Source organism: Phaseolus vulgaris, chromosome 11 (assembly GCF_000499845.2).
Source record: "Phaseolus vulgaris cultivar G19833 chromosome 11, P. vulgaris v2.0, whole genome shotgun sequence".
In the NCBI taxonomy this organism is placed as follows: domain Eukaryota; kingdom Viridiplantae; phylum Streptophyta; class Magnoliopsida; order Fabales; family Fabaceae; genus Phaseolus; species Phaseolus vulgaris.
Window position 1 is genome coordinate 7,026,894 of NC_023749.2, and position 13,119 is coordinate 7,040,012.

At 30.9% G+C, this 13,119-nt stretch overlaps 1 protein-coding gene and 1 pseudogene across 1 annotated transcript; both read left to right on the plus strand.

The window, feature by feature from the left end:
* The first annotated feature begins 389 nt into the window (after positions 1 to 389).
* Positions 390 to 5,489, plus strand: LOC137828280 (vacuolar protein sorting-associated protein 24 homolog 1-like). The gene is made up of 6 exons (XM_068634777.1): positions 390 to 722; positions 810 to 890; positions 2,364 to 2,468; positions 4,740 to 4,861; positions 4,977 to 5,168; positions 5,260 to 5,489. The coding sequence occupies exons 1-6, from the start codon at positions 611 to 613 to the stop codon at positions 5,338 to 5,340; spliced, it is 693 nt and encodes a 230-aa protein (XP_068490878.1). The 5' UTR covers positions 390 to 610; the 3' UTR covers positions 5,341 to 5,489.
* Positions 5,490 to 9,333: 3,844 nt separating this feature from the next.
* On the plus strand, positions 9,334 to 11,749 carry LOC137822813 (serine carboxypeptidase-like; annotated as a pseudogene).
* Positions 11,750 to 13,119: the final 1,370 nt, after the last annotated feature.

The window sequence follows — 13,119 nt, forward strand, 5'->3', positions numbered from 1 at the left end:
ATACTCTCACAACTATCACATCATTCACACTTTTGAATAAATTTTCTTCACACATTCACTCTAACCTCTTCCAATCCAAACACTATCAACTTTCTTCACACTTTCTTCACACTTTCACTCACTCACATCCTCAACTTTCCCCTCACCTACAACCTCTAATCCAAACACACCCTTAAGAAAAAATCAATTCTTTATAAAGAGATAAATATTTTTTTTAAGAAAATGATGTTTTGATAATTATGAGAATGGCATATAATTTTTGATGTGATGTATTTAAATATAAATATATAATAAATTTACAATTAAATAATGTAAAAAAATATTAAAATATTAATATTAGAATTTGTAAAGTGATTGTATAAAAATTCTGGTTTTTAATATATCATTAACTTCTAAAATTGTTAGAACAACAGATTTTGTGGAAGAGGTGTGAGTGTGGAAAAAGGTAGAATAATCTTCACAGAATAATCAAAGAACCGATTGCTTCAATAGGATCGAATCTTCACAGAATTTTTCAAAAGAAGAGATCTTGAAGTAATTGTCTTTGTGAGCAAACTCTAATTCCTTCCGGTCCTTGAAAAATCAATTTTCGATTTTGGGATCAGTGGGAATGGAGAAGGTGATGAACATTCTAAAGCCGAAGCCAAATCCGCAGCAACTATTGAGGGATTGGCAGCGTAGGCTTCGTCAGGAATGTCGCAACATTGAGCGCCAAATTCGCGGTATTCCTTTCTCTATTTCAAACCCTAACCAATTCCTTTTTATAATTTTTTGGTTTTCTTGATTTTGTGTTTATGGGTTTCTATTAGATATACAGAGAGAAGAAAAAAATGTGCAGAAGGCGATCAGAGAAGCCGCAAAGAGGAATGACATGGGCTCTGCAAAGGTTTGTTCTTTCGTGTTCTTTTGTTTCATTTTGTTTCTGTGATTTACTATTGTCAGTGCCAGTGAGCTTTTTTATTTTTTTGGGTTGTCTCATGCAATAATTTGCCTAAGTTTGAGGGATTGAGGAATGTATGTATCACCTCTTAAATTTGTTTGTTTAGTACGAAAGCTGTGAGCAGAGTTGGTTCTAAATGGAAGGAAGAATATTTGATGTTGTCTTCCCGAGTAGTGCATGAAATACATTTTGGTCCCCTTTGTTGAATGTGGGTGTGGAAGATATTAATTTATTTTTTACTACATTTTTAGGGCAAGTCCCTAATGCTTAACGTGATGATAAGGGGGATAGTGATTACGCCTAGAAGTATGTATGTGGCCAACCATGCTTTATTAAATTTTTTGCAATTTAGAAACAAGGCAATCTCAACAACTAGATTTAGCAAAAGTTGTGGTTGTGGTCGTTACTTCAAAGAAAACCTACCTCAAAGTGGTTATAAAAAATATAGGGGTTATGTGAATACATAATTGATGATGACCAGTGTAGTGTAGTGTATAGCTGAAGTGCGTTGACAAACTATCATATAAAGTCATTTTTAATCTTAGTCTGTATAGATTGTTAACAAAGATCAATAATAGCAGATGATGAGATGACTGCACAATTGGGTCTCTGAAGTCTTTTAGCTTTTAGGACTTTAGAGTGTAACATCCAAGTTCCTAGATTGGGTATTAACCTATAGCAAAGAGTTTATTGACGCACATATGGCATAGTTACTTTTATTTTGAAGAAAATAAAAGAAACAAATCAGCTAGGCAAGTTCTTGTCCACATTATCATCTACAAGTAAATGCGTCTGCCATGTATTTCGCTGCAATGTTTCCATGATTTGAGGTGAAGGAGCAAAATGATTTTCAATCCTTCCCCTGCATGGAAACGTATTCCAGTTATGATATGACTTGTCTCTCTAATATGAACATGCTATATCTAATTTTAAATAAAGCTAATTTTATTGTTCAACTAACTCAGATATTGATTTTTTTATTACATAATTCAGATTGTAATTTGTAGGCAATGAGTTGCAGAAATATATTTTTGAAATGAACCATTTTCTTGTGTGCCGTTGGATGCGTGTAGAAAGGAGGCAGGAAACTGGATGGGAGAAAAACTTGGGATGGACTGTTAATGCATTGCATATTTGTGTTGAATTGAATCTAATCAATTGTTGGTTGGCCAATTGGATTATGCTAGCATTGGAGGAAGAACTAACAGTTATGTAGCTTTTTGTATGGATTGTGTCCGTTGGTGGGCTCGTTAGGATCCTTCACAATATTCAATAAACTAATAATCAAGTATTTTTGGTTTGCATTTGTTTACGGCCTTCTATGCATTAATATGTTTTGTCTGTTGTGATTTCAAGGTTCAAAGGATATGGTCAGTATTTTGAGAAAAAAATCTCCTTATTGTGATATTTGTGTAATTTGCAGGCACACTTGCCAAGGAACTTGTGAGATCTAGGAAAACTGTTAACCGTCTTTATGAAAATAAAGCACAAATGAATTCTATATCGATGCACCTTGGAGAGAGTGTTGGTAGGTTTCTCCGTGTTTTATTAGCCTTAACTGACAAGGACTGTCTAAGTTAGTTACTTATGTTTGATACCAGATTTTTGATAAATGATCCTTAACTGAAGAACTTAAATTTTCTTTAATCTCTTGTAATTGAATGGTGTTGATAAATTTGTCAACATAGTTGATTTTGTTGATGATTGTTTTTTTAGTTGAGGAAATGATCCCTGACTATTTGTTGCTTGTCTTTAGTTTTTTGGGGTAGAGAGGAGAGAGGTACCAGGTTGTTAATCCGGCGTGCAACATGCAGATGGTTTTAGCTGCATGGCTGGCATAATCACAATTTTGATCGTGGGAGAAATTCCTACTCATTAATTGTATGATTCTACAGTTTAGTTTCTGGCCTAAACGATCCCAATCCAACTCCAATGATTTTACATGATTTGTGATTTGCTTTTGTAATCTTACCAAGTTTGCAGAAACTGACCTGTTTTCATTACTTTATAAGTTTGGCTAGCCTCTTATCTTTTTTTCTGCTCTTCTGTGCATTACACATTCTGGGTCTTCTCCTTCTTGATTAAACTTCTTGGGGCCTGTTCACTTCTCTGTTGGTCATGACCCAACTTCAGTTTGGTACCTTGGGTTGACTTATTTATTTTTTGGTGAACGCGTCTTCAGACATTTATACCTTAATATAACTTTTCATTTTAGGTAGGATCTTATGATCTGTGTTATGTTTCCATGATATATGATTTTTCACCCCCTTGTTCCCTTAGGTTGGATCTCAACTTTTTACTGTCCTTTGGTGGCATTACATGATGTCCCCTGCAATTGCCATCCACATGAAAAATATGTTTTTGTATGACAAGTCAGCAACAATGCCCAATCTTGGGCATAGAATTGTTGGAATCAGACTATCCTACCATGCGTGCTCAGAAAAGCCTATTTTCTGTTGAAAAAGAAAAAGACCCATTTCGACTTGTATGACTGTTTGTGACTACTTGTTCTGTTATTCTACCCCTGCTCTCTATTTTGAGTCTTTTGACCTGTCTGTCTTTTTTGCTTTCCAGTGCTGCAGTTGTTACCAAGTTTGCCTGTTATATTATTAATTCCAACTTTTCCGTTGTCTAATTGGTTTGTAGTTAGATTTCAGCTGAGGATATTTTTGGTAGAATACAAATGACATGGAAATTGAGAGGGAGGTAAAGCAGATAGAGTGTGTTTTTAAAATTGAGGTTGTCTGGTACAGATGAAATAGGAAGGAAAGAAATTAAACGCATGCAAGCCCCACATTACAAAATTGCGCTCAGAAAAGAAGAAATGTATAAAATTGTGAGAAAAAACATCTGTGCTATAAATTGATCCTTAATATCATGACTCCTTGACCATGATAATCAATTTGATGTGTGGTTCCCCACGAAGTTGACCCTTGAAAGTTGAACACGAGTCTGGATTCTTTCTCAGTTAGCACTTATGGTATGTTTGGTAGAGAGAGAAGAGATAGAGGGAGAGGAAATAGTTGGAAAAGAAAAGAAGAGAAGAGAAATAAGTGAGAAATAAAGTGGAAATAAAGGCTGTTTGTTTGAAGGGAAATGGAGAGAAAATAGAGTAGCAATTAAATTTTTTAAAACTGTTTAGTTTAAAAAATAGTTTTATTATTTATTTTCAATGTCTTATTATATTATAATTTATTTTATTATTGATTTATTATTTATTATATTTACACTTGTGAGGGGAGGTTAAACATAAAACTATACGTGTGAGGGGTGAAGGTTTTAATTAAAAAACTGCGGGAGAAGATTTTCAGTGTGGGATATTCGATTATCATCTTTGGATGATTGATTATGACGCATGTGTGTATATATTATTAACACAAAATGTGTTATATAATTGATTATGTTCCACTACAAAGTGTATTTCCATACATTTTTTTCTACAAAGTGTATTTCCACATATTTCTCTGCGCACAACCGGGAGGACATTTATTTTGTTTGGTCTGTCTGGTTTATTTTCAAATATCTATTCTGTCAAACCGCCGCCATTCTCTCATTTTCACTCTCTTCTTTCTTCTCTCCCTCCATTTCATCATCTTTAAAAAACAAACACTTCCATTTCTTATCTTTCTCTTCCCTGTTTCTCTTAATCCAAACACTTCTATTTTTATTCTGTTTCTTGCCTATTTTCGTTTACTGTATTTCTCTTCTCTATATTTCCATCAACTCTAGTCATCATGACGGGTTTGTGTTATTAGAATTTTGTTCTTTGGAAATTCATGATTTTTGGTTGCTTATGCAGCAATTGCTCGTACCGTGGGACATCTATCAAAAAGTGCTGAGGTTATGAAGCTTGTCAATAATCTCATGAAAGCTCCAGAAATGGCTGTGACAATGCAAGAGTTCAGCAAAGAAATGACAAAGGTATACCTGCAAAATCCTTTTAGTGGTGTGGAAGAATATCATTTTCAATCATGTCTTCCCTCCCTTGTTAGAGAAGATATGCATTGGTATTTATGAGTAATGTTGTCTATTTCAGGCAGGAGTTATCGAGGAGATGGTAAATGATGCTGTGGACTCAGCACTAGATTCCGAGGATATAGAAGATGAGATAGAAGAAGAAGTGGATAAAGTGTTGACTGCAATAGCTGGCGAGACAGCTGCACAACTTCCTGAAGCTGTGAGGAGAGAAAGGGTGAAACAACCTGGTCAAAGTGTTGGAGCCTCAGAGGTATGTTCACTTATAGTTATTTTTCATTATAAACATGGCTCTTTCTTGCCTCACACATAACACCAATTATGGAATTCATTATTATTTGCAGGAAGAGGCTATAGCAGAGGGTGTTGATGATGAGGAAGAAATGGAAGAAATAAGGGCCCGACTTGCTAAAGTTAGATCATAAACAAGTATTCTAATATCGTACCCTCTACCTTGTACTCTGGTGTGATGTAAGCGAGATTGAGATGTTGACAGGTTAATATCTTAATTGCTGAAAAGACATTTGATAATATCAATGGGAAATATAGTATTGTGAAAGAGGTTCATATGTAATTACACGAAGTTCTCAAAAGTGTCTCAAGCTATGGTGTTTTTTTTCTTTGACAAGATAATATCAACTTCATGCATGGTTTAGGATTTATTGCATTAACATATTTTGAGAAAGTAAGACATTAATGTGGCAAGTGAACTTGTTAGAAAGTGACAATGTTGTGAATGAATGTTAGATGGAGAAGAATGTGGTGTCTACTTGTTAATTTAAACCCTATTCTTGGTATTTTCAATTTTCCCACTTACTCCCTTTTGTTGGCATATTGATTGTGAATTTGATAAGTTTGGGAGATTCTTGATCCCAAAGTTTCACTCTTAAAAGAAATACACACATTACTACTATCAGCAAATTGAAAGAGCAGAAGATGAAAATCACCTTGCACTCCTTCAAGTTGATATTCTCTTGATTTAACTTTGTTTCCTATTCTTTTGATCTTCTTCTTCTGTCTAATCTTCAAGTCTATTGAATTTGCCATGATCACACAAGATATATCAATGAAAATAAAAGACTGAAAAAAGATATCCACGAGATTCCAATAATGAGACTGAATTAAACAACAAACAACAAATAGGCATATATAACAGAAAGAAATTACACGATGGACAAAATACAAAAAAAGAGAGTATGTTTTACCAAATAAAATAATAGTAGTTAAATTATAATTTGGATTGCTTTCAATCTCGATATGATATTTCGTTCTTTTATTTTTATCTCATATTTTTGAAAATTTACAATTTTGATTTTGACCCTTAATTTTATATAAGTTTTATTGTTGTTCAAGAGTTTTCGGGACCTTAAACAAATTTACGAATGCGGCAATTTTGACTAAAAAAACAATTTATTAAAATCATTACAATTTTATTTAAAATTTAATCTTTTAGCTTTTGTTTATGCAAAATTATCTATAACATGGTTGTAATTAATTTTATTCAATACTTCCTTTTCAATAGACGATAAGTTCAATCCCTTTAGTCTTCATTGGAATATTGTGATCTTAAAAGTAAGTTTTACTAATTTTAATTTTCAGAAATCTTTTTAAAAGCTTATTCTTTTATATAATTCTGAAGGTTAACTATGAAGATATTTATAATTATGAAAATAAATTAAATCTATCAATATTCAATAAATTATTATGTTTTAAATATTTTCCAAATTAAGTATTTTTCTTTTAAATTATACTATTTATTGAATTTAATTTTTTAACCCTAAAAAACATCAAAAATATCTTAATATGTTTTAAATTGTTCAAATCTACTCTGGAGTGGTAATTGCTTTATTATCGAACATATATAAAAAGTATCAATTTTAAACAATTTTTGTGGAGGTTTTACAACTTTATTCTGAACATTTTCACCAATTTTTTTTCCTATAATTAACATATTTTTTCACGGAATTTAGGCTTTATATCCATTTCTTTGAAAAAAAATTATTATATTTTCAATTAGACTATTTTAATTAAACCTATTTCCTAAATATAATTTTGTTAATTTTTTTTAAGTATACTAGTACGAAAATAATTTAGTTAATCAAAATATAAAAAAATAAACAGACTTTATTTTTAAGATTGGATCAAAATTAAGATTTTATAAATCATAAAACTCCAAAAACAATATGGAGACTAAAATCATAGATAAAAACAAATTAAAGAAAGGTCAAAATTATAATTTGGCCTAAAATTGAAAAGGTATATATATAAAAAATTGTTAGTCACTCAAAATAAGATTTTAGTCCTTTAAATTTATTTTTTAAGGATTAAAAATACTTTTGAAAGAATGTTTTAGAGTCTAAAAAATTGTGTTTAGGGATTAAAAAATATCTTTTTAAAAATTTGAGAAACTAAAATATAATAAAGTCAATATATAAATAAATAAATAAGAAGGAAGCACACATGTTATAATAAAACAATTATGTATATTAATAGGTGAGTACTATAACATTTATCCATTACAAATAATGTTTGCGGGTATCCTTAGAATAATATGAGAAGAATTGTAATCCTTGTATAAAAATAATAATTAAACATCATTGCAATATAGCAATTTTAATAACTTTTTTATTTCAACTAATTAAACAACATATACACAAACATTTGTCAAGTTCAATAATATGATATATATACAGCAATTTAATTATTATTATTATTATTGAAAACTAAGAGAAAACAATATATGCATATAATTTTAAATTATCATATAAAATAATACTAATACTACCACTAATAATAATAATAATAATAATAATAATAATAATAATAATAATACAAAAAAACATTGATAGCTAGATATAAGATGGAGTCATTGAGAAATATTGGACACGGAGATAAAATGAATTTACTTGCCATTCTTTTTTCATTTGGGCTAAATTATATTTTTTAGTTCCATGTATTATTTTTTTAATTTTATTTCTTATATTTTAAAAAGTTATAATTTTGCATTTTTTATTTATTGATTTTTAATGGTAAAATATGTGAATATAGCTAGCGCAAAAAGACACCATAATATGAGTTAAATTGTATATTTTGAAAAAAAGAAGTATACTTAAAAACTTACAAATAGTTTAAAAGATTAATTCTTTTACAAATAGTGGAACGAGAGAGAGGTAAAATATTTTTCGGGTTGTTTTCAACCACCACTGTTAAGATTTTAGAAACTTCTAAATTTCATGAAAAGGTTAAATCTTACGAACAACCATTTTTTATGATTATTTTTTCCAAACATCTAAATATTATTTTTACTTATTTTTTTAAGTATTTTCTACACAATACTGTATATATTTCAGGGTTTGTAAAGTAAAACGAAAATTGTAAACAGATAGACAAACCAAAGTTAACTTTAAAAGCTGAAATTTCTTAACTAAAAAACTCAAAAAAAGGTAATACATTTTTTAGCAGATAACTATCTATATCATTTTAAGTTGCATGATAAAAATGTCAAAAAGATATGTAAAAAAATGAAATATGATTCAAAAATACCAATTACATGTTTATTTTATAACTGACACTTAAATGATGAATATAATTTTAAGTAAAATATTACTTTCACAACAGAGCGAAAAAAACAATTATATGATGTGACAATTTTAAAATTATTTATTTTTTTTATAAATATTATATTTAAATAATTATTTTGTCAGTTGTAATTTAATACATTCTAAACATATCAACACCCTTAATTTTAAGTTGTATCATAATTTTTTTTTAAAAAGTCAATCTAAATAAAATTTTGGTATTTATATGTCTATATGTAAACAAAGTTAATATTTGTTCGAATAATGGTTATATTATATGTACTCCTCAAGGGATTAATGATAAAATTATGCCCAAAAAGCTTTAAAACATGAATTTTGTTAAAAATTTAAAACATTATATTAGGAAATATATTTATTAATTAAATACTTAGTAAAAATTAAATAATATATATTTAGAAATTTAATTGAATAATTAATTAATTGAATAATTATCATTTAATTATTAATATTTGTTAACTATTAAAGTATTTATTAACTAAATAATTACAAGTTGGTATTTACAACCTTTAAATTACCTATTTAATCATTATAGTTTAAAAAATTATCTGTAGCCAGCTTATGAATATAGGGGCAAGTGGATGGAATATTGTTTTTTTTATAAAAGAAAAAAAATCTCCAAAAGAAGTAAATAATAAAGTTTGTTGCATGATTTTTTTATGAGTAATAATAATACATTGTCACTCTCATTTTTCACTTAAATATTTTATTATAGAAAACCATTTTCAAATAAAAAGTCTCAATTTTTTTTCCCTTTTTTGCATAGGTGAGTGCTATAAATTCACAGCCATTGGCACGCATTTTCCAGAAACGTTAAACAACATGGCATCATCACTATCCTTCTCCAAACTTTCTCTGTTGCTTTTGTTCGCATCATTTTCTTTCTCCTATGCAACTTCTCGCTTCTCTCATCACCCTGCATACCCAACACAAACATCAAAAGCAGAAAAACTCATAAGAAGCCTCAACCTATTCCCAAAGGAACCCTTCAACAGCATTGAAGGTGACCATGAAGGTTTTGTCCCTGGTAAGATCGTGGAGAAGAAGTTCTCGTTTCTTGGTGATTCTGGGCCATCTGTTGAAGACCTTGGTCACCATGCAGGCTACTATTCACTTCCTCATTCCAAAGCTGCAAGGTAAATACAAAATGTATATGCTTGTGGATATATAATTTTCGTTAGATGCAATATCTAACTTATCATTAACTGCAAAATGTTTTTTTTTTGTGTGGCATGCAGGATGTTCTACTTTTTATTTGAATCACGAAGCAGTAAGGATGATCCTGTTGTCGTATGGTTGACTGGAGGACCAGGGTGTGGAAGTGAATTAGCTTTGTTTTATGAAAATGGTCCTTTTCATATTACCAATAACTTGTCTCTTACATGGAATCAATACGGCTGGGATCAGGTCACTTTATTCAACTTTCATGTTTCGTTTATTGAAAGTGTTATGAAGTTACACCATTTTTTTTTCTGGTTTTATCAACAAGTTGTGTTTTCTGATTTTGCAGGCATCAAATATTATATTTGTTGACCAACCTACAGGTACAGGTTTTAGTTACTCTTCTGATATCAATGACCTTCGCTCAGATGAAACCGGTGTTAGCATTGATTTATATGACTTCTTGCAGGTAACAATGATAAAGTCCCTTCTTTCATTCCATTAATCCGAATATACATAATAGCTGTGTATACTGAATTAATTTTACTATAATGTCAGGAGTTTTTCAAGTCTCATCCTGAGTTGGTTAAGAATGACTTTTATATCACTGGAGAATCATACGCTGGACACTATATTCCTGCAATTGCATCACGGATCAACCAACAAAATAAAATGAAACATGGAATCCATATAAACCTCAAGGTCTTACACTATTTCTAGTTTAATAATTTATATTACATATGATGTATATGATTGAGCAAGGATAATAAATAATTATTACTTTGTCTTGGTTTTGCTTCTATTGATTTGTTTGATATAATGACAGGGTATTGCTATTGGTAATGGGTATACATATCCTGCAATTCAATACCTAGCATACCCACAATTTGCGTTAGAAAACGGACTAATTACCAAGAAAGAGGCAGATGATATCAGCAAGTTAATCCCACACTGTGAAGAAGCTGCTAAAATCTGCGGTAGCGAGTTCTTTTCCATTCATCACTCACTGAACATCTTTTCTACTGATGTATATTGTTTCACTGTGTGATGTTGTTTGCGTTTTTATTTTCAGAATCTCATGGTGGAGTAACTTGTGAGAATGCATATGATAGTTGTGAAGAAATCTTCGATAGAATATTGACCATTGATGCTGATATTAATGTAAGTTATATATCCTGAAAGAACAGTAGCTGTTTGAGAAAAATGATGTAGTTTGCTTAATGCATTCGGCTGTGTGGGAATTGCAGTACTATGACATTAGAAAGAAATGCGTGGGAGCTTTGTGTTATGACTTCAGCAACGTGGAGAAGTTGTTAAACCAGGAGAACGTGAAGAGTGCTTTAGGTGTGGGGAAGGGCTTGAAGTTTGTTTCATGCAGTACAGCAGTGTATGATGTTTTGCGGCAAGACGCCATAAAAAATCTGGCAGTGGGGATTCCTGGTCTTCTCGAGGATGGGATCAAAGTGCTTGTGTATGCTGGGGAAAAGGATCTCATATGCAATTGGATTGGTGAGCCTACTTGATTCATTTGAAGCAAAATTGCTTTTACTTCTATAGAGTTCTTGATGTGATGTGGTTCTCATTTGGCAGGGAATTTAATGTGGGTTCATGCCATGAATTGGCCAGGCCAAAAGGCTTTTGCGGCATCTCCAACAGTGAAATTTGTAGTTGATGGAGCAGAAGCAGGGTCTCTAAACAGCTTCGGACCTCTCTCTTTCCTCAAGGTTTGTGTGTGTTGTTGAGGGTTGTGTTCTTGAGTGTGACATGATATTTTCATTTTGGTTACAACTTTATTTATGTGATGCTACGAATAGGTACATGACGCTGGGCACCTGGTACCTATGGATCAACCAAAAGTTGCACTACAGATGTTGAAAAGTTGGATGGGAGGGAAACTGATAAACGCACCAGCAGATGATTAGTGTCCCTCAGAATTCATATAACCAAAACCCAGCATCCTTATACATGGATAGTCATCAAAATTATTTGTATTTAGATGACTTGGTGAATAAATTGGAGGGTGAAATTCTGGATATTCTACTGTTTATGCAATGATCACTCTTTTGGAATTTTGGTACTTTGAATATTCTTTTTAATATTTCAGAAGATGTTTAGTGTAATATTATTATTATGCAATTTAAGTTATAATTTGGATTCCGGGTACTATCCTTACATGTTTGTCTTTGGTCTTCATATGTAAGTTTAATTTCCCTATCGTTCTCCCTTAATTCACGGGTTTATATTTTCTCCCCATTATACACCTCCCTCGTCTTCCAAACGTACGAGAAGATATTTCTTATATAAGAAGAGTTTTTCCATTTAAAACAAAGTGATGATGGCCAATCAACTTCCTTTTCTTTTCTGATTAAAACAAACTTTAATCAATACACTAACATCCCAAAAAATATACTTATTAAGTTTTAAGTTCTATAAGTTTTTATATAAAGTTTTATAAGTTTTTATATAAAGTTTTATAAGTTTTTATATAAACTCAGAGTTCTCAAAACATTCCTAATGCATGATTAATACTTGTAGAAATATAAATATTTACAATTCATAGCTTAAAATAAAACTCTAAAACCTTCTAGGCTCTCTGCACCTGTATGATCATTTGCTCGTGTACATAGTATAATCATCACAGTACAAACACAATAAGAAAAGTAAGGGTAAGCTAGGGAAAATATAATTTTATAATATACATAATTCAATTAAAAGAGCAAACCAAATTACATGGAACAATTTCTCAATCATAATCGTTGGATTTCATTTCAATCCATAATACTTTTCATTTCAATTACACTGACTACACATGATTCCACCGTCTCCCGGAAGACTCATTGAGTATGCCCCTACCAGAGACTAACATCTAATCCATACATCAAAGAACATGATAAGTTCAAAGATCCAATACCGAGTGTCTACATCGGGACCTAGTGTGTATGAACTCCCTCATCAGCTTCTCACCACCTGATATCTTAGTCTATATGACTTAGATCATCAGTGAACCTAGATGATCTCTGTTAAACATAGACTTTTCATACTTAATGTACCATCAAATAATAACTCGTACATATCCCAAATGTATGACATCAATTTCATACAATTTTCATCATTCATATATAATACATATCATTCAATCACCTAACATTTAAAAATTCATAATATTCAAGAACCTTTCCAACATCAAAAACAATATTTAACTTCCAAACTATCAAGATCTATTTTTTATACTTGTCCACACAACATAAAATAATTTTTTTTTACCAAATAGCATCACTGCAAGAGAAATTGAAATTTGAGACCACGTCCCCTCCACATTCAGATCTTCTAGTACCTCAAACAGGGAAACCACTCCAAAATTTAGGAACCTAGAGCAAGTTATCCAAACATTACTAAATTTTAGTATGAACTTAATTAAGTTGAGAGAAACACTTTTCTCAACTGGCT

Bases quoted from the DNA above. Each gene is read 5' to 3' on its own strand.
- LOC137828280 (XM_068634777.1), top strand. From the start codon at position 611: ATGGAGAAGGTGATGAACATTCTAAAGCCGAAGCCAAATCCGCAGCAA. The intron at 891-2,363 runs GTTCTTTCGTGT...TGTAATTTGCAG, and splicing joins CATGGGCTCTGCAAAGGTTT to GCACACTTGCCAAGGAACTT. The intron at 2,469-4,739 runs GTAGGTTTCTCC...TTGCTTATGCAG, and splicing joins GCACCTTGGAGAGAGTGTTG to CAATTGCTCGTACCGTGGGA.